This window comes from Oncorhynchus mykiss, chromosome 1 (genome assembly GCF_057628025.1).
Source record: "Oncorhynchus mykiss isolate SJ-2025 chromosome 1, ASM5762802v1, whole genome shotgun sequence".
Classification (NCBI taxonomy): domain Eukaryota; kingdom Metazoa; phylum Chordata; class Actinopteri; order Salmoniformes; family Salmonidae; genus Oncorhynchus; species Oncorhynchus mykiss.
In genome coordinates this window covers 78,362,036-78,386,251 of record NC_143022.1, presented here as the reverse complement: position 1 = coordinate 78,386,251, position 24,216 = coordinate 78,362,036, and the positions used below count along the sequence as shown (strand labels likewise).

Sequence of the window (24,216 nt, the reverse complement as noted above, 5' to 3'; positions counted from 1 at the left end):
CTTTTAAAACACTGTACCTTGTCAATTGTTCCAACTCGATGGACAACAATAGCGTATAGTGACAGCTGAGATTAGTTGTAATATGTCTATCATGTGCTACATTATATCTACAAATGTGGTCACCCCTTCAAATTAGTGTATTCTGCTATTTCAACCATACCCGTTACTGACAGATGTATACAATCGAGCACACAATGCCAGTACTGTTTATATTTAAGTGCAGGAGCGCCACAATACTTTTGAGCTAATATTCTATAAGAGGAACAGGAGCTCAAGCAGTAGAACATTTGATATATTAGATTGCATGTATTTTTTAAGGAAATCATAAGAGATATTTTAACATATATCATAAGATATATTTTATCCATATTGTATTTATTGCTACAAAACTATTTTTAAAGTCATTTCAAGTTGTTCAAGAGAATTTCCTATCTAATCTGCATAGTGGCAGAGAACATTTGTCCGGCGCCCGTGAACAAGCATTGCGGAGTCTTCTTCTGTGACGTAATTGGGAAGTGGGTGGGACGTTCATGTAAATTAACTCGCATGATCGATGCAAAATTTGACAGATGTATTTATTGTTCTGCATATGCTAATGTTTCAAATAGGTTTAAGCCAGGGTCACATTCTGCCGTTGGCAGAGTCGTGAATGGTATTTTGATAGTGCTCTAGAACTTCCATCGATTACTTTTTCAATAACCACAACCACAAGCTGTCCTTTACTGCAGACTGCTGCAGTATATTTTTTTCAAAAAGATGACATCATCCTAATGTCCCTTAAAGGTATACAGCTGAGATACAGACATGAAACAAACGCAATGGTGGCTCCGGGAATGGAGTGTAATGTAATAATAGTCCGTTGTTCATAATGTCAGCAAAAACGGTGAAAATGAATGACTGTTTCATATTTTGACATTGGAGACCGCTGTGATCAAGCTTTTTAACTATTGGCAACGAAAGACGTATCTCATAGGCCAACAGGAGGAAAACAGACAAACTATCCAATCAGCTTGGCTGTTGGATCCAGGTGGTAAATTCTCCTGCTTCTCTCTGGAGTGTATTTTTTTGTATTTTCCAGCTTCCCCTACGCCGCCATTAAATACCAACAGAACGGTTGTTGGAAATGGGGATTAAAATGATTTAAAGCCCCGGAGAGACGGCAAAGGGACGGGGGGAGGGACGGGGGGGTTGTTGTACAATTGTATAGGTCTCGAAGCACCGCAAAACGGAGCACGGAAAGGTAAATATGAGGCTTCTGACCAAATAAAAGATTGACTTCGGGACATACGGATTGGGTTTCTTTGGGAAGGCTCGAGTGGATAGAACCGGGGACAAGCTCGAGAACGGTTTGGTTGTGCTTGAATGAGGAGTGTCAACACAGGAAAAGGTAAACAGACGCCCATGTTCAAACTGTTATGTAGTTAGCATGTCACAGTTGTCACCACTTTTGTATGATATATTGTTTAGAAACGAAGCTGTAAACAATAACGTTACCTTTAGCAATTCATCATGAATTGAATAGGTAACTTTAACTAGATTATTTTCATATTTACCAACGTTAACGCGTTAGTTGGCTACTGTTCGCTAACTAGAATTTCGACAAATACTGTAGCCCCTAGCGAAGCTAACGGGCACAACATTGTGTGTTGAGGAATCTTGTTTTTCACGAATGTGTTGATTTTTGCAGAGCATATTGACACACTTATAGAGTCGTCTGCTCTACTCATTGGTGTAATAGTCCGTTACTACGAAAGTAAATGGCAAATGTACTACTGGTTAGTTAACTAACTTGCTAAGTACAGTAGTTAACTGAGGTAGCGGTGGAAACCTAGTTAACTACGTTAGCTATCTAGCTAGTTGTAACAGATGCCATGGCAGCTTGCTAGTTAGATAACTAGCTATGTGACCGATATCGTATTGACCACACTCTCCCTTCTAGTGACACTAACTAGCTAACATTACTAGTATGGCACATTGACGTAGGCACGCCCAACGCAATATGCGGTAGCAAAACTAGCTACCGTTATCTAGTTGTCTTGTTACATTGATCAGTTTAAATGGCTAAGTAGACTCAATGCACCGAGTTGTTTGAAACCAATCAGGTACCAATCCAGGCTGTAGACTGGTGGTTTCAACTTTAAAATGTAGTTCTAAACCTAGATCTGCAGCCTCTTGAAATGTGCGCTGCAACAAGTCAGGGAGTAGTGTTGTGATAATAGCTAACATATGTCTAAATTGCTTGAGTAATTGCAATCATTCCTCTATATGCACTTTGCAAGGTGTTTGTTTATGTCGAGGAATATTTAAAACCGTTTGAGTACTTCACAGAGAGAGTGCAGAGTAGACTGTTTTGTGCTGATCTAGGACCAACCTATCTCGCCCCTATTTAAAACCTTTTAGTTTAACCAAATAAAAACCTTACGGGCCTAGGTCAGAGCTTTGGGGGGAAACTTCTTAACTGCATTAAAAGTAATAATGCTACAAGTTTTAGTGTTGCCTGGTGTTTGGTTTCATCTGCCAGGTAACACAGCACTGTTGTCTGGCACATTTTCTCTGTGTCACTGGATATGTTTAGGTGTCTGTTTTAAGTCATAGAGGCAAGTCAAGATTGGGTTGCGGCCTGCTGCTCTTGGCACCTTGCTCTGTGAGTTCAGCTGCACTGAGCCTCAGGCTTTGATTAACTGCACTGAGAATTAGTACCAGGTCAAGAGCACACATCCTTGTAGCTGTTTGAGTAGGATTGATATAAATGCCAAGGCTGTTTATCATGTCATGCTTATCCTGTTTGACAGTGTTCAACAATGATCCAGAAGTGGTGAAAAACAAGTGTTAATTTAGCTTTCTTTGTTTTTGTGTCTAAAAGTTGAGGTCTCTAACATCAGGTCTGTTACTTTATGTAATAGGCTATATGTAATAATAGGATAGGCTTAGCTAGACTAACTAATGATGTTCATGTTTTTAATTATGAAAACATTTCCTTTAAAACATGACATCAATTAAAGTCAAAATGTGTTCGTTCTATCTGTGATCTTAATTCTCTGTGTCTCTGCATGATGACAGTGCAGTCTGTCTGTGATCATCAAAGACCACTATAGCTCCTCCTCCTCAACATTTCCTGTGTTTCTGTTTCCCTAGCATCCTGCTTGCCTGTGTGATCTCCTTGAGTGGAGCTGTGGTGCTGAGCCCCTCCCAGCGGCAGCCTCTCCCAGCGTTGGAGCGACAATGACCGAGCTGGGTACCAAGTGGGCCTGTGAGTACTGCACGTTTGAGAACTGGCCCTCGGCCATCAAGTGCACCATGTGCCGCGCCCAGAGGCCCAGCGGGGGCGCCATCATCACTGAGGAGCCCTTCCGGAGCAGCCCCGGCCTGGATACCAGCCGCCAGTGGGAACCCCCAAGCCTGAGTAACAGCCCGCCCAAGGGAGGCTCTAGCCTCCTAATCTGCCCAGACTCCAGCGCCCGTCCCCGTGTCCGCATTGCAGACACCCCCGAGACCCCCTCCAGCAAGTGGTCATGCCACATTTGCACCTACCTAAATTGGCCCCGTGCCATCCGCTGCACCCAGTGTCTGTGCCAGCGACATCGGCAGGAGCAGCACCACCATGGACTGGCACAGCAGCCATGCAGCCCCACCGAATCACCCCAGACCTCAGGCTCAGGATGCCGGACCGCGCCCCCCTCTACCCCTACCGACCCCTGCGAGGAGTATAACGACCGCAACCGCCTCAACACCCGCGCCCAGCACTGGACCTGTGCCGCCTGCACTTATGCAAACTGGCCCAATGCGTGCAAATGTGTAGTGTGTGACCACCCTAGGCCCAATAGCCTGACAGAACCTATCGAACTGGCCTCTGAGCCAGAGAGCCTACCACCCTCCATACTCAATGAGCAGGACAGGGACAACAGGAGGGGGGGTTTGGGAGGGGGCGGCGGTGGAGTAGTGGGGTGCAGTGGCGGCCAGAGGAGGTCCCCACCCACCTCCAAGCGGGAGGCGGAGGTTAAAATGGACTTTCAGAGGATCGAACTGGCTTCGGGAGCCGGAGTGGGGAGCATAGAGGAGCAGCAGGTGGACTTTAAAAGGCTCAAACAGATAAAGAACAGGATGAGGAGAACTGACTGGTTGTTTCTCAATGCCTGTGCAGGTGAGTCGGTGTGTGTGTCAGTGGATGCAAAGAAATCAAGGTTCTCTGTATTCCCAGCTGTGGTGAATGAGATGCTCATTATGGTTGAAATACCTCCCCTGTATTTAGGTACTTCTGTTGTTAAATGGGAGTTCTCTATCTTGGGTGGAATAAAAATATTATCTCTGTTGCCACTGAGCAACAATTAAGGCTGCAAGTCTTGGAAAGCAGTTAAGTGTTATATTGTACATTTTATGCAGCGATGTAACTGCTTCACTACTCACGCTGTGAGCAGCAGCAGCCTGTGCAAGCTGAGTGGGTGGATGGATGGATGAACAGTTGGGAACTGCTGTGCTGTGTTGACTGAAGCTAGAGGTTGAATTCCTGTCCGACTACAGTGCAGACGCATACCAGATCTTGCAACGCCTGGATAGGTATTTACCATATCAGCTAGCTGCATAATATGATATAGGAATCTGGTTCTCGACTACAGTCTGACATGGCACACAACCATTGGTTAATGCAGTGTAGTCAGGTAAGCACTTGGCCAGAGGCTAAAGGTTCACTTCCCATCCTCCCCGCTGACAGATATTCCCGTTTGCTAGACTGAACAGCATGTGCGAGACCACTATATGTATCCCCCAGCCTCTGTCAGGCACAGTCTAGGTAGTCTGTGTGAGTGACGAGGATACTCGGCTCTCCCTTTCAGAGGGTGTCCCTTGAAGCTTTGAATCAAGGGCTAGTCCAGACAGCCACACTGCCCCTTGAAGTTAGTGAAGGCAAGCCTCATAATGGTGACTGAGTGGATTCCACTGCTGCTGTCTGGACTACATTTCAGACAGGATTCCATGGGATAGCTAGCTTCCTCCCTACTGTTTATAGTGGAGTTGCCCCTCCCAGTCAGTTTGTCTGCTGATACAAATTACTCCCCATAGCAAAGTATTCTTTCCAGTGTCTGAGGTACCCAACTTATTACTGTGACGGGGAAGCTAAGCATGTCCTGTGTGTACTGCAGGGGAACCCTCACTGTCAACAGACACACACACACCCTGCCTTTCAGTCCCAGGGGCTGGTAAACAGTGGCCGCAGCGTGTGGCTCTAGACAGCCTAGTAGCCTGCAGGCCCTGCACTTAAAATATCTGACTGGTGCATAAGTCAAAAATAAACAGGCATTCACATGGAAGATGACCTTCAGCTTTCTGTTCGCAGCCTGGAGCCCTGTTACGTACACTCTACTGGTGTAGCGTTACATGTTTTTTTTGTATTCAGGTTTAGTTGTTTAAACAAGCTGGACGTCATGAATCACAAACGAGCCTACATTAGTTACCAGGTAGTATTTTTCACAATGATCCTTATTGGAAACTGCAAGTGCCACTTTTTTTCAGTAAAATCTGTCATATAATTTTGCAGGCTAGGCCTTTGAATGTTTATTTAAAACAAAGCTAAGTCTGTAACATGGTGTCATTAACAATGCTTTGTGGGAAGTACCCTCTAAAAATTGCATATGCAGGAGCAGTTTTAGTCATGCTGTCTGTACTCTCCAGAAGCTAGGACGTGTGCTCACAAAGACAAGATGCCCATTTGTATTAAGGGCAGTCTGCTTGACTGAGGGAATGCTTGTCTGCTTTACGGCCCACTGGCTTATGCCACAGCAGGTTTATTAGCTGAGTTTTAACATTTTTTTCCTGAACAAACCATGCTGGCTGCAAGTGGTCCCTATGATTCAGGAGGGTTTCCCTGACAACCTGTGTGTGTGTCCCATTTTGCATATGGATGGGCGTCTGTTTGACACCTAAATGAATCGATAAAAGGAGTGAATGCACAGAGGCTACAATAGTAGTCTTGTTTGAGTGTGTGAGTGGGTAGATCAATTGAACAAAGAAGAAAAAACCCATCGAGACACTTCAGCCCTCAAGTACTGGAGTTGAATACCCCTGGGCTTAGCTAGCACATGAACTAGGCTACATGAATTGGCTGCAACTCAACCTGAAATGTGATATAATTGGTGATTTATTATATGACTGAATAGGAATTGTTTTCACAGGAAGAACTTTGGATAATCCCAACCTTTTCAAAACATTACATTATGTGAAGACTTGCACATGCAAGGTGTCAAAAGTATCAACGCCATAACCTGTTTGGAAGATAATCTGTCTAGGCTACATGAAAGGCCTTTTCTATGTTGACATCTTATTTTGATTGGCCTATTCCAAGTAAGCACTAAGCAGGTGAAGATGCACTTGGAGACTTCTCCTTACATCTGCTGAAACCCTGCAGATATTAGCTTTCCTATTGACCTACATCTCGGTCCAGTTGTGCCATAGTTACTGTATGCATTCAGCTGTAGATCAAATCTCTTTTCTTCGGGAGTGTAATGCTAGCCCCGCATCACACTCTACCTGCCCTAGGCTATATCATGCATACTATCAGGAATTTAGCCATGAAGCTACTGTGGAAAGAAGTCGTAAAACAGGCATTGTGTGCTGTAGCTGGCGTGTGGCCACCTCTATTCTGAAGTGCTAGCCTGTTATGTGTCACTGGTTGTCACAAGCTACTGTTATGGCAGACAACCTGTGATGTGTTGCTGATGCTGCCAGTTGGAAATCTGTCAACAATTGGGAGCTACAGTAACACTACAGGCCTGTTGCTGATGCTTACTGTTCATCTGGGCCTCTGTCTGCACTTCTTCCTTGACAGGCCATTGAGGGCCCTGGCTTTCTGCTGCCCTGGGATCAATCACACTGACTCCACTATTTATGCAAATTCAATCAAAATTGGTTTCCTCATAAGTGTCTCCCAGCTCTGTGAAATGGAGATATGGACACATGGGAGAGGACTGGAGAAAAGGAAGTGCTAAGCCTATATGCTATGTGACAGGTGAAATTGTAAACAACATTACTTGCATACGTAACATGTTAAAAAGGCCCCCACCAGAGGGCAATGCCGCCCCCATTTTAAACGTGATTCCTGTCCTAAAGCAGAAATTGTCCTTAAATGTTCCCACCTCTGAAGAATGACTCAGGCTGCTAATACATATTCACGAATTGAGGGTGGGAATGTTGTGGGTGATGGAGAAATAACAACAAGTAGGGCACTGATGGCTGTCAGTGTAGCTAGCTAGCAATGCTAACCTTATCTAGCAAACTGTTAACTGTTGTTGCAACACCTTATTCAAAGGATTAGCCAGCTAGGCTATGGCTGGACGTCGATTTATCATAAGCATGTATGGACAACTTTACCACAGATGGATAGGGGAAACGAGTATCTTTTGACTTTATCTCCAAAGTTTTGGCACCTTCCGTGAATTGCGGTTGCGAATCTGCCATTGAAATAGAAAGAATAAGATGAAGATCCAGAAATATGAATAGCATGGTTCTCACAGCTAGGGGAAGGCTACAATGATTTTGCTTATGATGCATGCCGCAAATGATATGTTCCAACTCCCTGAGCGCATCTGACACGAAACAAAACACCAATACTTGGTCTAACAACCGCATAAGAATCTTGTGGAATCTTCTTTCACGGCTGCCTTTTCCATCTAGGAAAGACCCTTGTGATTTCTATCTACACCAATCAAGCAGTGGAGTGTGATCAAAACTTTTGTACTGTTTTTGTTTAAACGGCCTGTGTGAACAATCTTCATGAGTTAGAAAATTGGATTTGTACAGGTGAAGATTTTGTTAGTTTGTTTTAAAGCAGCAATCAGCAGTAGAAACCATAACAAAGCAATTTGACTCGCCCCTGTTTCTGTAAAAAGCTAAGAGATCCCTGTTTCAAGAAAGAGAAGTCCTGAAAACATGTTGGCTCACTTTTTAAAAAAGAATATGGAATACAGGCTATAGGATGGAAAATACCAGTGTTTTGACGTAGGTAGAGCCGACTAGCAATAGCTACCTACAGTAAGAAAAATTGAAATCTATTTACTTTGAGTCAAATATCGATATCGTCCAAAAATAATAGCGCGATATGTAACTGTAGCGAACATTTTGAGTAAAACATGCTTATATTTTGGGTTCTGATGGGGTTCAACTGTTGAACAAAGCTCATGAGACATTTATAAGTTATATTCTTCAAGAATTAATGGGAACATATCAAAGTCCAAATATGGGTGTAGCATCTGCTGTTTGCCCCTTTTTAATGTGATGGTCATGAAAATATTGTTGGAGTTTTCTTTGTGCAGTGGAAGCCTACTGATCTGCACCTGGGACTAACTTGATTGCTGCAACATTATTGATGTAAATGAATTAAATAGGCCCTTTCCCCCCCATGTTCTGTGGGTAAAATCAGAGCGTTCATTCATTTTCTGTCTTCAATAATTGTCAATGTTCTCCACCCTTCCTAGTATAGAGCAACTCTTTTGTATCCATTTCCTTTGATGTTTTGTATATGTGTGGTAAAGGGTGTGTGAGTGCTACTCTTGACTATGCAGGCAGGCACACCCAAACTAATGGACTGCTGTGAGAAGTGGTTGTGATCCTGTCTCTCTTCCTTTCTGACAAGCTCCAATCGGCACAGTTTGTCCTCCCACTCCTTCTCTTCCTACTCACTTTTTCCTCTTTTGTTCCTCAATATTTCGACTTTTTACTGCAGTTGAAAAACTCATGCACGCACGCACGATCGCTCGCACACACATACACCCTGATTATGCTGCAAAGCATTGTGTGGCCCTTTTTTGAGTGTAGAACAATGGTTAGCCAGGGAGTAATGTTGTGTAATATGCCAGAGACTGCTAAATGGGTATTCCAGAAATGATGGGAGGCTGGTAGTAGAACTGGAAATGTTCTCTACTTTGATCTTCCCCAACACATTATAGTGTTTTTTTCCAAGTGGTGGTTTTGTTTCAGTACGGTAGTGGTAGTAAAACTACCCTGGTATCTACAGTGCATTCAGAAAGTATAAAGACCCCTTGACTTTTTCCACATTTTGTTACGTTACAGCCTTATTCTAAAAATGGATTCAATAGTTTTTTTCTTCTTCATTGCTCTACACACACTATTCCATAATGACAAAACAAAAACAGGTTTTTAGAAATGTTTGCAAATCTAACTGAAATATGACATTTGCATAAGTATTCAGACCCTTTACTCTGTTGGAGCACCATTGGCAGTGTTTACAGCCTTGAGTCTTCTAGCGTATAACACTACAAGCTTGGCACACCTGTATTTGGGGAGTTTCTCCCATTTTTCTCTGCAGATCCTCTCAAGGGCTGTCAGGTTGGATGGGGAGCGTCGCTGCACAGCTATTTTCAGGTTTCTCCAGAGATGTTCTGGCTGGGCCGATCAAGGACATTCAGAGACTCGTCCCGAAGCCACTCCTGCGTTGTCTTGGCTGTGTGCTTAGGGTCGTTGTCCTGTTGGAAGGTGAACCTTCGCCCCAGTCTGAGATCCTGAGTGTTCTGGAGCAGGTTTTCATTAAGGATATCTGTACTTTGCGCCTTCATCTTTCCCTCGATCCTGACTAGTCTCCCAGTCCCTGAAGCTGAAAATCATCCCCACAGCATGATGTTGCCACCACCACCTTCAGCGTAGGGATGGTGCCAGGTTTTTTCCAGACGTGACAGTTGAACTCTTTGGCCTGATTGCCAATCTTAGTTTCATCAGACCAGAGAATTTTGTTTCTCATAGTCAGAGTCCTTTAGGTGCCTTTTGCCAAACTCCAAGCGAGCTCACATGTGCCTTTTACTGAGGAGTGGCTTCAGTCTGGTAGCTCTACCGTAAAGGCCTGTTTGGTGGAAGGCTGCAGTGATGGTTGTCCTGGAATATTCTCCCATCGCCACATAGGAACTCTGTCAGTGACCATCTTCCCCGATTGCTCAGTTTGGCAGGGTGGCCAGCTTTAGGAACGTCTTGGTGGTTCCAAACTTATTCCATTTTAAGAATGATGGAGGCCACTGTGCTCTTGGACCTTTTTTAATGCTGCAGAAAGTTCTGGGTACACATTCCAAATCATGTCCAATCAATTGAATTTACCACAGGTGGACTCCAATCAAGTTGTAGAAACATCTCAAGGATGATCAATGGAAACAGGATGGACCTGAGCTCAATTTCGAGTCTCATAGCATAGGGTCTGAGTACTTATGTAAAAAAAGGTATTCCTGTTTAGAATTTTTTTTAAATACATTTGCAAAAATAGCCAAACTTGTTTTCGCTTTGTCATTATGGGGTATTGTGTGTAGATTTTTAATACATTTTAGAATACGGCTGTAACAAACTGTGTTTTGGCAAGGAATAGCCTACAAATGATTTGTTTGGTAAACTAAATAAGAATTTCCACCTTGTCCAACAAACTGCATGAATGACTATTTGATGGTCTTTTTTATTTATTTTTAAATTTAAACAGCATTTTAGAGTTTGTGTACCATGTAACCTAACATGTCTGTTTACCTGCTCACTGATTCTCTACCCCCCCCCACACACACACCTCTTTCTGCAGGTGTGGTAGAGGGGGACCTGGCTGCAGTAGAGGCCTATAAGTCATCAGGGGGGGACATCGCCAGGCAGCTGACGTCCGACGAGGTGCGTCTCCTCAACCGGTCATCGGCCTTCGACGACGGCTTCACCCTGGTACACCTGGCCATCCGCTTCCAGAGGCAGGACATGCTGGCAGTGCTCCTCACTGAGGTCAGGACAATACACAGGCTCTGCAAATGTATTATCATAATGGTACAGGTCAAGAACTGTTGTCTTTATTCTACTGTACCAGTTGGGCTCGATTTGTATCATCCGGTATGTAATCACTCCATCTCCAGGTTGTTCGTTTTATATTCATTAATGTTTTGGCGATACCACGTATGCGCTCTGAGGACATAGTGGGTGTGATGTGTTGTATTGACGGTAGGCTCTCTTATCCCAGGGTTAGTAAGGGGGTGAGCCTTGGAAGGACCGGCAGGAATGTGTCCCTTAAGGGGGAAGGGGCAGGGTCTACCTGGGGCCTGCTCAGAAGGGTGCACTGTTCTATAAATTTCAGATAGAAATGGATTGTGTTGAACAGGGATTCAAATCAGGCAATTGAGTCTGTTCTACTCATTACATTCCTCTCTGCAACGCTCTGAACATTTCATCTGTGTGCCTGTGGCGTTCTGCATTAGCATCGAATAGCCTCCCACGATATGCAACTTTTCAGGGAAGTCAGGAACCAATATACTCAGTCAGTTAGGAAAGCTAAGGCTAGCTTTTTCAAACAGGGTTCAATTCTCAGGCCGACTCTCTTCTCTGTATACATCAGTAATGTCGCTCTTGCTGCAGGTGATTCCCTGATCCACCTCTACGCAGACGACACCATTCTGTATACATATGGCCCTTCTTTGGACATTGTGTTAACTAACCTCCAGACGAGCTTCAATGCCATACAACACTCCTTCCATTGCCTCCAACTGCTTTTAAACGCTATTAAAACTAAGTGCATGCTCTTCAACCAATTGCTGCCTTCACCCTCCCGCCCGACTAGCATCACTACTCTGGACGGTTCTGACCTAGAATATGTGGACAACTACAAATAACTAGGTGTCTGGTTAGACTGTAAACTCTCCTTCCAGACTCACATTAAGCATCTCCAATCAGAAAATAAATCTAGAATCGGCTTCCTACTTCGCAACAAAGCCTCCTTCACTCATGCTGCCAAACATACCCTCGTAAAACTGACTATCCTACCGATCCTTGACTTCGGCGATGTCATTTACAAAATATCCCCCAACACTCTACTCAGCAAATTGGATGTAGTCTATCACAGTGCCATCCGTTTTATCACCAAAGCCCCATATACTACCCACCACTGCGACCTATGCTCTCGTTGGCTGGCCCTCACTACATATCTGTCGCCAAACCCACTGGCTCCAGGTCATCTATAAGTCTATGCTAGGTAAAGCCCTGCGTTATCTCAGTTCACTGGTCACCATAGCAACACCCACCCGTAGCACGCGTTCCAGCATGTATATTGCACTGGTCATCCCCAAAGCCAACACGTCCTTTGGCCGCCTTTGCTACCAGTTCTCAGCTGCCAATGACTGGAACGAATTGCAAAAATCACTGAAGCTGGAGACCCATATCTCCCTTTAACTTTAAGCATCAGCTGTCAGAGCAGCTTAACGATGACTGTGTCCAGTGAATCTGTAAATAGCACACGCGATCTCATCCCCATATTATTATGTTGCTCTTTTGCACCCCAGTATCTCTACTTGCATGTCATCATCTGCACATCTATCACTCCAGTATTAATGCTAAATTGTAATTATTTTTGCATCTAGGGCCTATTTATTGCCTATTTCCCTACTCTTCTACATTTGCACACACTGTACATAGATTTTTCTATTGTGTTATTGACTGTACGTTTGTTTGTAACTCTGTTGTTTTGTAGCACCGCTTTGCTTTATCTTGGCCAGGTCGCAGTTGTAAATGAGAACTTGTTCTCAACTGGCTTACCTGGTTAAATAAAGGTGAAAAAATAAAATGTGGCTTTCATGCTCCCTAGGTTGTATTTGCAGTAGGAGACAGTTGTATCATTCCTGTGTCACGTTCTGTGTCTAGGTGTCCCAGCAGGCAGCTAAGTGTATCCCAGCCATGGTGTGCCCTGAGCTGACGGAGCAGATCCGTCGGGAGGTGGCTGCCTCCCTGCACCAGCGCAAGGGAGACTTCACCTGCTACTTTCTCACTGACCTGGTCACCTTCACCCTGCCAGCAGGTCAGCCTCCCTCTGACCTATTATACACTACCTGCAGTAGTTTTATTTAGCCTCATTACTGTGTATAGTTATGTGGTAGTAACTGTTTTGCTGCTCTTCTACTGTAAAGCTTCTTGTCTTCTATGATGGTAGAATGCATGTTTTGTTGGTGGTCAGGAATTGCATAATGGTATGGTTGTTTCTGAGTGAAATGCTTTCCCTAGTATCAGCGTAGGCTGAAGCAGCGTTTCCCAAACTGTAGGGCGCCCACCCCCATAGAGGTAGGGTAAGATGAACAAACACAGCTTAATTATACTACTAGAGAAAAATACTTACTCACACTTAAATCTTGTGATTGTATTTTTTTTAGATTAAAAACATTACTTTTGATGGACTCTCGCAGCATGCTGCTCCACCTGATCTCTTCCCTCTTCTCTCTCCCAATAAACAAACCCTCACATCTGTGAGCTAACTTGGAACAAATTAAATGGTGCAGTCAACTTAAACATGGTCAATTCATAAGCACAAATAAAAATGATAAAGATAATGATTTTTTCCGAAGTGTGACGATAAGCGCATATTGCGAGTGATAATTACTAATGGTTATATTGTGCTCAATGTTAAGAGTTGAAAGACAACTGTGGCAGTATTATAAACCTTGTAATGTCTGGTTTTTAGTAGGCTGCAGAATTGGAGAAGGGCCTAATATTTCTCTGAATATCAGGCAGTATGCTCAAGCCTGTTAATCTACTGGAGTCAATCTGTCTCGCTCTGTTCCCCCATAAGAAAAGGGGGGGGGGCATGACGAAAAGGTTTGGGAAGCACTGGGCTGAAGAGATTTTTTTGGAGGGGTGCTTTTTTTCCACAATTGCATAGTTCTAAAAGCAACTGTTGTGATAGTTGAAGAGATCAGGGTCTCAACTTTCTGTAGGTTTTCCATTTATTTCTCAACATTGAGCATTTTGGCACCGTTTTACAACCAAAGTAACTCGTACTGCTTTGAGATATGGAGCACAAAGCATGTGTGGACAGTTTGAGGTCTATAGACTTCATTGGGTAGTATGCTGGAATGTTAGAGAAATCAATTACATTTCTAACTAGCAGTCTATTATATTTAGCTTAGTGAGTTGTTTTCACTTCCTTAAATGGAAGTGATATTAGTATGCAAATGAATCTCTATTGAACAAAATAAATCAAATTCTGGAGCACTATATTGAGGGTAAAATGTAACAATGGCATAAATGTCTACCCCAAATTAATGAAAATCGCTGGTTTAGGTTAAATTGAATTATGCTTTCCCATTTGGACATGTTACATTTTTTCATCTATTTTCTGAATCATGTGATCTCAGTAGCACTGTGAATGACTTTCTAAAATGATTGCAAATTGTTTCTGTTGTGTGACACGGTGGCAACATTTTGGTGAAACCAAATCATAGGCTGGTGCCACCAACTTAACCAGTGCCACCAGGGGAAAAAGTTAGTCTGGAGCCCTGCATTGCAAAATTGTATTTTCATATGTACCAAGTTTTTGCTAGTGTAAGTAAGGTTGAGTCTCCAACTATTTTGGTTGAATTCCTCCTTGAGAAATATATCCTACATTGTGGTTGAAAATTAGAGCCACAGGGCTGGTAAGCAGTGATGTCTGGTTATGCAGAGTATTTGGGGAGCGTGCATTGGCTTCCGGCCGCTATAGAAGCCTCGCTGTTCTTTTGCACAACGTCAATGCATTCATTTGTTGAGCTGAAGAATAGCCGCTACTGTTGCGAAGTTCTCCGAGCACACAAAGTAGCTCTAGTGTGGAAAGAAAAGGACACACACACAACAAAACATGTTTTGACATTGGGTAGAAAACAGTCAAATGTGGTGTCTGTAGCTTGCAGTGTTGTCAGTTTTGTTACAGTGCAGCTTTGACTCCTGCTAACCTCAAGGGAATTAAACCCAAATCACTTCATCTTGGCTTGATTTTTAAGGCGTGTGCAGGTCAAGACAGATGCGCGTTCGTCTCCAAGCTCCAAACTTCATTTCACTATTGTCAAATAAATACTTGCTCTCTAACTTCCTCTTTTTTGTGAAGTTTTTGGAACTGTATCATGTCTCCTTTGTGTGTATCTCAAACCCATTGAATACCACTGTCTGTTTTTCTATACAGATATTGAGGACTTGCCCCCAACAGTTCAGGAGAAACTGTTTGACGAAGTGCTGGACCGAGATGTACAGAAAGGTGAAATTTTGACTGACTTCCTGTACATTTCAGTAACTCGCAATGCCACTTTTACTGAATCATGTGCGAGACCCTTGTCATAGTCGACAGTGGAGGGCATCTGTATAGCTTCCTATCCCCTCTACTAAACGAGAAGGCTGCTGTATAGTGTTGTATTACAGGTCTGTTCCCTGCCTGCCAACAGTGTGCCTTCCCTGCCTTCCTGTCTGTTGGCCTGCCCTTATTGTGTGTGCTTGCGTCTGTGCTAATCAGGCTAATTGAGTTTTAGGATTTCCCTGATCCCTTACTGAATGACTACTTCCTCCAGGGACACAAACAACATCAATGGGTTCCACACTGATTGCTTACTCTCTCTAGGGTGTCTTATGACCTGTTAAGCTCCTCAGAGTTTGCAGCACCCCAAGGGTAACACGCCAGTGTATGGTAAAACAAGGTGACTAAAGTCATCTCTATACTCTCCTATCTCTGTCTCTACTATGATGAAGCTGAGAAGGCAGGTGTATCACTTATCCTTACGCTTGATCCCCTCTTTGAAATATCATAATTCCGGGTTCCTTTCCTGTAAAATATCATAATTTTGGGTTCCTTTCCTGTGTGTTCCTTGCTGTCCGGGACCCCACACCATTTAAAGTTGTAAAATGGTTAGGGTTAGTTATGGATCGCTGAGAGCACTAACCTTTCTAGTGCCACCACCTGTCATGTCGGTAGCATCAAGGTGGCCCCTCTATTCGCACCTTGTCTTCATACATAGTGCAAGTCCAGCATCCCAATGGTGTCCTCCTTGCCATCACTGTACTTCCCTATACTTTACACTAACGGTCCCCAATCCAAATGCTCATTGACTTGATTCATTGAACAGGGATATTAGTGCTGGGCTGGAACAAAAGTTTGCATGTAAAACCAAATAGTGGTTCATTTTCCACATAACCCCATGTCTCGCTTTCTCTCTCTCTCTCTCTCTCTCTCTCAGAGCTGGAGGAGGAGTCTCCCATTATCAACTGGTCTATAGAGCTAGGCACACGGTTGGACAGCAGGCTGTATGCCCTGTGGAACCGCACGGCCGGGGACTGCCTGTTAGACTCAGTACTGCAGGCCACTTGGGGCATCTATGACAAGGACTCTGTCCTCCGCAAGACCCTTCACGACAGCCTGCATGACTGCTCCCACTGGTGAGACCTGGGTCTGGGGCGTGTAGCTGGCTGGGGATGGGGAAAGGATGAGATTTACATAAATAAACAATCATATGATTTTGCAAAAGGTAACACTCACTTGACCTTTTACCACAGGGAGTTGGTACAGGGCCACTGATGTGTGTTCTGTCTGCAGGTTCTATACACGCTGGAAGGAGTGGGAGTCGTGGTACTCCCAGAGCTTCGGCTTGCACTTCTCACTCAGAGAGGAACAGTGGCAGGAAGATTGGGCTTTCATTCTCTCACTGGCCAGCCAGGTATATACACACACACACACACACACACACACACACACATTTCATATCAAATGTATTAATAAAGCCCTTCTTACATCAGCTGATATTTCAAAGTGCCTTACAGAAACCCAGCCTAAAACCCCAAACAGCAAGCAATGCAGGTGTAGAAGCACGGTGGCTAGGAAAAACTCCCTAGGAAGAAACCTAGAGGAACCAGACTATGAGGGGTGGCCAGTCCTCTTCTGGCTGTGCCAGGTGGAGATTATAACAGAACATGGGCAAGATGTTCATAGGTGACCAGAAGGGTCAAATAATTATCACAGTGGATGTCGAGGGTGCAACAGGTCAGCCCCTCTGGAGTAAATGTCAGTTGGCTTTTCATTGCCGATCATTCAGAGTATCTCTACCGCTCCTGCTGTCTCTAGAGAGTTGAAAACAGCAGGTCTGGGACAGGTAGCACGTCCGGTGAACAGGTCAGGATCCACCTGTATCGAGGCATGACTGACCAGGTGAATCCAGATGAAAGCTATGATCCCTTATTGATGGCACGTATTAAATCCACTTCAATCAGTGTAGATGAAGGAGAGACAGGTTACAGTCAATTGATACATGGATTGTGTATTTGAACAACTCAATATTAGGAAGGTGTTCTTAATGTTTGGTATACTTGGTGTATAATAAAGAATCTGGCTTAAGATATTGCTGGTCGTACGTACAATCAGGCTAGCGTAATACCTAATAACAAGTAATAGCTCAAATCTTAATAGTATATTTTGCATCTATACTCCACAAAGGTAGTTTAACATGCCTCTCTCTTTGTGTTGTTTCTCTCTCTACAGCCTGGAGCCAGCCTGGAGCAGACTCATATTTTTGTTCTTGCACACATTCTTCGTAGACCAATCATCGTCTATGGAGTGAAGTATTACAAAAGTTTCCGTGGTGAAACACTTGGGTACACCCGTTTTCAAGGTAAGGTGATGTCTGTTTTCTTTGGCCTCGGTCTTAAATTGGGAGGATTTTAAACATTTTTTTTTTTTTTAAACCTTTGATGTATTAAGCTTTAAATCCTGACAAGCACAAAATCTCTAAAAATAGTGTTGTAGATTTATCTCTCCTTGTCCAATTAGATTGACGGTTTGGATAATATCTGCTAAATCAGACCAAGCCCTTTTGATGTGAGTTAGGCCCAGCACATGAATCGTGGCACAAGGATGATGCTATTTTTCGACTGGGTTTGCAGATTTTGCTCAAATAGTGAATTCAATAGTGAATTTTCCGTATTCAGAGGTGTTTTTGATTTATCACAGCAGTGCGTCACGGATGTAGGGACTAGATCTTTTTTTTGGGGGGGGGGGGGGACTATCGAATAACATTATTTGTATAATTTCGGCTCCTTTTTTTATATATATATATATATATTTCACACATACACACTACCTTTGGAAGTATTCAGACCCCTTGACTTTTTCCACATTTTGTTACATTACAGCCTTATTCTAAATGGTATTAAATACAAATTGTCAGCAATCTGCACCCAATACCCAATAATGACAAAGCGAAAACAGGCTTTTAGACATTTTTGCAAATGTATTAAAAATAAATATCACATTTACATAAGTATTCAGACCCTTTGCTATAAGACTCTTAATTGAGCTCAGGCACATCTTGTTTCCATTGATCATCCTTGAGATGTTTCTACAACTTAATTGGAATCCACCTGTGGTAGATTCAATTGATTGAACATGATTTGGAAAGGCACACGCCTGTCTATATAAGGTACTACAGTTGACAGTGCATGTCAGAGCAAAAACCAAGCCATGAGGTCGAAGGAATTGTCTGTAGAACTATGAGACAGGATTGTGTTGAGGCACATATCTGAGAAAGGGTACCAAAAAATATCTGCAGCGTTGAAGCCAGGCCCTTTTGTGGGGAAAAACTGATTCTGATTGGCTGGGTCTTCAAGGGCATAGGCCCACCCACTGGGAAGCCAGGCACAGCCAATCAGAATGAATTGTTTTTCCCACAAAAGGGCTTTATTACTCCTCAGTTTCATCAGCTGTCCAGGTGGCTGGTCTCAGAAGATCCCGCAGGTGAAGAAGCCCGGATGTGGAGGTCCTGGGCTGGAGTGGTTACATGTGGTCTGCGGTTGTGAGGCCGGTTGGAAGTACTTGCTAATTCTCTAAAACAACATTGGAGGGGGCTTATGGTAGAGAAATAAACACTCAACTCTCTGGCAACAGCTCTGCTGGACATTCCTACAGTCTGACTTACCTAGTTAAATCTTAAAAAAAAAAAAAATTGCATGCCAATTGCATGCTCCCTCAACTTGAGACATCTGTGGCATTTTGTTGTGTGACAACTGGACATTTTAGTGGCCTTTTTATTGCCCCCAGTACAAGGTGCATCTGTGTAATGTCATGCTGTTTAATCAGCTTCTGATTAATGGATTATGATGGATTATGGATTATCTTGGGAAAGGAGAAATGCTCACTAACAAGGATGTAAACAAATGTGTGCATCATATTTTTAAGAAATGTATATTTCTGGGATCATGAAACACTTTAAATGTTGCATTTATATTTTTGTGTGTGTACACAAAAGTATGTGGACACCTTTTAAAAAAAAAAAAAAAAAAAAATTATTTTTTGAATTTTTACCCCTTTTTTCTCCCCAATTTCGTGGTATCCAATGGTAGCTACGTGGTAGCTACTATCTTGTCTCATCGCTACAACTCCCGTACGGGCTCGGGAGAGACGAAGGTTGAAAGTCATGCGTCCTCCGATACACAACCCAACCAAGCCGCACTGCTTCTTAACACAGCACGCATCCAACCCGGAAGCCAGCCGCACCAATGCGCCGGAGGAAACACCGTGCACCTGGCCACCTTGGCTAGCGCACACTGCGCCCAGCCCGCCACAGGAGTTGCTGGTGCGCGATGAGACAGCCCTACCGACCAAGCCCTCCCTAACCCGGGCGACGCTGGGCCAATTGTGCGTCGCCCCACGGACCTCCCGGTCGCGGCCGGTTACGACAGAGCCTGGGCGCGAACCCAGGAACTCTGATGGCACAGCTGGCGCTGCAGTACAACCACTGCGCCACCCGGGAGGCCTCGTGGACACCTTTTTAAATCTGTGTATTTAGCTATTCCAGCGACACTGCTTGCTGACAGGTGTAAAAAGTAGAGCACACAGCCATGTATTCTCCATAGACAAACGTTGTTAGCCTTACTGAAGAACTCGGTGACTTTCAATGTGGCACTGTAATAGGATGCCACCTTTCCAACAAGTCAATTTGTCAAATTTCTGCCATGCTAGAGCTGCCCTGTCAACTGTAAGTGCTGTTATTGTGAAGTGGAAACATCTAGGAACAACAATGGCTCAGCCGGGAAGTAGGGCACACAAGCTCACAGAACAGGACCGCCGATTGCTGAAGCGCGTGACAGTCATCTGTCCTCGGTTGCAACACTCACTACCATGTTCCAAACTGCCTCTGGAAGCAACGTCAATAGGTGGACACCTCTTCAAATTAGTTGACTCGGCTATTTCAGCCACACCCCTTGCTGACTGACAGGTGTGTAAAATTGAGCACACAGCCATGCAAGAACTGTTCGCAGGGAGTTTCATGAAATGGGTTTCCATGGCCGAGCAGCCACACAAGCCTAAGATCACTATGTGCAATGCCAAGCGTCGGCTGGAGTGGTGTAAAGCTCGCCGCCATTAGACTCTGGAGAAGTGGAAATGACTTCTCTGGAGTGATAAATCACATTACACCATCTGGTAGTTCGACGGATGCCAGGAGAACGCTACTTGCCCAAAAGCATAGTGCCAACAGTAAAGTTTGGTGGAAAAATAATGGTCTGGGCCTGTTTACTGATGGTTCGTGCTGGGCCCTTTAGTTCCAGTGACGGGAAATGTTAACGCTACAGCATACAATGACATTCTAGACAACTTTGTTGCAACAGTTTGGGGAAGGCCCTTTCCTGTTTCAGAATGACAATGCCCGACCTCACTAATGCTCTTGTGGCTGAATGGAAGCAAGCAAATGTATACGGTGTTCTTGTCTATTAATGTTCTGTATTATGTTTTGTGTGAACCCCACTATCCCATCTTTCCCAGGATATTACTATTCATTTTTCCAAGTCATCCTTCAATTTTACTGTGATATCTTATGAGGGTCTTAAACTTCTCTTCAATTTCTATCAAGATTCCCCTAAAAATAAATAGTCCTATTTCCCATTGTTTCTTCATTGCAGTCTTCATGGGCCTGACTGTCCAATGCCCCATGCATTGAGCATACTTTTTGTGTTGCGAGAATGTTATATATTATATTTGTATTATTATAGTTTTAAATTGAGAAGACCAAATTGATGCATTAATCGTTTGGTATATCAGTTCATAAACCCAATAACATGTTATTGGGACATAAAATCTGTTCCCAACTAGCCCTAATTTTATGCTAAATTTGAGGGAGTTGACACTTGATTAGAAACCGTCATTGCCATGGCATGATCCGTAGCATTGCATGACCGAAGTCCCTGACAAGATTCCCTAATGTACATGACAGAAGAATGCATGTTTTCCGTAATATATTCAGTCCAGGTTGATTAGTAAGGGGAAGAGGGAGTTACAATTGTTCAACATGATTGTTCCAATGCTGATACAGCATTCATGTGACTCTCAAAAATGAGTCAAACAATTCTGCCAAAAATAATCCTACCCCAACCCCACTTCCTAACTATGCAGTGGTGCAGAAGAATGGATCACGCTGTACATAGTTTTAGAATCTCTCTCAACATATGTTAGCCGTCAGGAGAAGGAGTGTTAGTGTGAAGCAGGTGCCCAATAAGGGCTGAGGGCGGGGTCCACGTCTGTGTACCCTAGTAAAAACAGTCTGGCTTGAGTTTTCCTGCGGAGCCCGTGCAGCGGCTGCAGCCATAATGTAAGCTCTCTAACGATTGTCTGCCTGTGGTAATGTCATGCTAATAGAGGAATGATATAGGCTACCGTTTGTGTTAAGGTGCGACTGATGGGCGTCCATGGAGGGTGGGAAGGAGAAAGCTATTTAAAAACACAATGGCAGACTGTTGCACAGAGAGGGATAGCAACTGTTCTAGACGCTTGAACTGTGGTTTCAGTTGCGTTTACTTGCACAGGCTGTATGGTGGGTTAGGAGGCTGACTGAATAATCCAAGGGAAAAAGTGTCCATTGTGTTTGGGAAACTGTTGCGCAATACATGTTCCTTTTCTTTTGGGTCTGGTCATTTTTGGTTTGTTTTCTCCTTTTCTGTCCTGAGCCCGCTACAACTCCCGTACGGGCTCGGGAGAAACGAAGGTTGAAAGTCATGCGTCCTCCGATACACAACTCAACCAAGCCGCACTGCTTCTTAACACAGCGCCATCCAAACCGGAAGCCAGCCGCACCAATGTGTCGGAGGAAACACCGTGCACCTGGCAACCTTGGTTAGCGCACCCGGTCTCTGGTGGCACAGCTTAACCACTGTGCCACCCGGGAGGCCCCTTTTCTGTCCCTTTTGGGTCTTTTTGATGACCTCCCTTTCTCTCTCCAGGTGTGTACTTGCCCCTGTTGTGGGAGCAGAGTTTCTGTTGGAAGAGTCCCATTGCGCTGGGCTACACGCGTGGCCACTTCTCTGCACTGGTGGCCATGGAGAACGACGGCTTCGACAATCGGGGTGCAGGCGCCAACCTCAACACAGACGACGACGTCACCGTCACCTTCCTACCGCTGGTGGACAGCGAGAGAAAATTGCTCCACATCCACTTCCTCTCAGCACAGGAGGTAGGAGGGAGCTCCCGCTGTGGTATTATGAATATGGTCCTCTGACTGGCTGCTTTAAGAATTTAGTCTGATTCTACTAGTCATGTTGATTACGTAGTTCTATTATACCCTCTGCTTAGTGACTATAGTGCAAAATGTATGTTTAGTAGGAGTCTTTTGCTGTTCTCGTGAAGTGGCTGGATTGTGAAATGTAATTTTCTCAGTATGAGAGCATCCTGTAAAGGTAACTGAAGAGATATAGTCTCATGGTAGATTGTGTGTGTCTGTCTGTGTCAGATGGGTAATGAAGAGCAGCAGGAGAAGCTGCTGAGAGAGTGGTTGGACTGCTGCGTGACGGAGGGCGGAGTGCTGGTGGCCATGCAGAAGAGCTCCCGCAGGCGGAACCACCCCCTGGTCACACAGATGGTGGAGAAGTGGCTGGACGGCTACCGACAGATCCGCCCCTGCGCCTCGCTCTCCGACGGCGAGGAAGAGGAGGAGGAGGAGGATGAGTGACAAATCGGGTATAGGCGGGATCCCCAGAGGCAGGGGTCCAGCCTCGTTTTTTTTTTTTTTTTTTTCCCCCCTTTCCTGACACGGACAAACTGAAAGGGGAGGGAATCCTGAGCCTCACCGCACCCTGGCAGAGGACACATACGAATATCTTAGACTGACAGAAGAAATGGTCCACTGCTGCAAAAAGACCTGGGGATGATGGGAAATAAAGGATTATAGTATACTAATGCTATTTATCTTTATTGATTTTCTAATGTAAAATCTTTATCCAAAAGTGTAAATGCATGTGGTTGTTTAAAAAAAGAAGTATAAGGAAATATACCAGCATCGATTCAAACATCTTTCTGTTCATTATGGGCACTGACGAAGCACACTTACTGTTGTTTTTCCAGTTGAAATAGTTGGCTTGTTTTTTTTGATGGGCAGTGACTAAGCCAACATATCTTTGAGTCATGGGACCCAATGGAGAACTGGCTCGATTGTGTAATATGAACTTAATTCTTAATACTAAGCACTGCACATTTATTGAAAGACATTTCTATATGAATATAACTGCTTGAATAAAGGTAATTTATTAATCTTTGAAATGGCAGTTCAAAGTCACTAAGGTTTAGGAGACAGATCATACACATGGATGTTTAGTTTACCTTTTTTTCCGACTGGCTGAAATGAAATGTCTTGTTTTTAATTTAATCTCCAAACCAATTTTACATGTGTATTTGTTTGGGAGCTTTTGAGCTAAGGAGAGCTTTGATTCTCTGTATTTTTCTTTCATTTATTATTTAAAAAATATTTTTTAGGCTGCACTAACATTTTTGCGGTGAGGAAAATAACAACCATCTGTAAAAGTTGACTTCAGTTCTCGTGTGATTCAGTATCTCATTTGAATGGTTGGTGATTTTTGGGAGGAGAGAGTAAGACATTCAAAGTCAACATTAAACCAGAAACGCACCAGTTTCTTGTCATATTCTCATATTATTCCTCCCTGTCAAGTTTAACCCATGGTACCTGTGTTTTATTTTTCTCTAATGTATATGTGAACATCTTGAATTGAGTTTAAGGTCTTTGTGAGAGACTGCACATAAACCAAAGTTGTAAAATCATGCTTTAGCAGTGAAGGAAGTTTCTGTTGGGTTTCCTTGCCGTTGAGTACTGTAACTTTTATTTTGGTGTATTACAATCTAGTTATACACATTTTGAGCATCACCTGTATGTTGCTTTGTATTTATGCAATAGTTGCAGATCTGACTATGATGGTTTGTGGATTTAGGTAAAAGCCTGACCTCGCTTTAGCGTGTGTGGCACGGACAGGAAAAATAAAGGAAAACCTTTTTAATGTCCAATTATGAAGTCTCTAAAACGTCAACTCTGTGATGTGGTGTATGAATTGACTACAATTTGATGCACCTGGTTATAGAAAGTCTACACTTTGTCAAAGGAGACCATCCTAAATTATAATGGGGGGGCCCTGGGCTAGAGCACACATGCCCAGACCAGAGGA

General features: G+C 43.8%; 1 protein-coding gene across 1 annotated transcript; it reads left to right on the top strand.

Annotated features, from left to right (window-relative positions):
- Positions 1-516: 516 nt before the first annotated feature.
- LOC110529369 (ubiquitin thioesterase Zranb1) lies at positions 517-24,058 on the top strand. The gene is made up of 10 exons (XM_021611511.3): positions 517-1,387; positions 3,136-4,141; positions 10,553-10,740; positions 12,643-12,796; positions 14,927-14,998; positions 15,969-16,167; positions 16,325-16,445; positions 17,264-17,393; positions 21,991-22,220; positions 22,497-24,058. The coding sequence occupies exons 2-10, from the start codon at positions 3,223-3,225 to the stop codon at positions 22,713-22,715; spliced, it is 2,232 nt and encodes a 743-aa protein (XP_021467186.3). The 5' UTR covers positions 517-1,387; positions 3,136-3,222; the 3' UTR covers positions 22,716-24,058.
- The last annotated feature ends 158 nt before the right edge of the window (positions 24,059-24,216 follow it).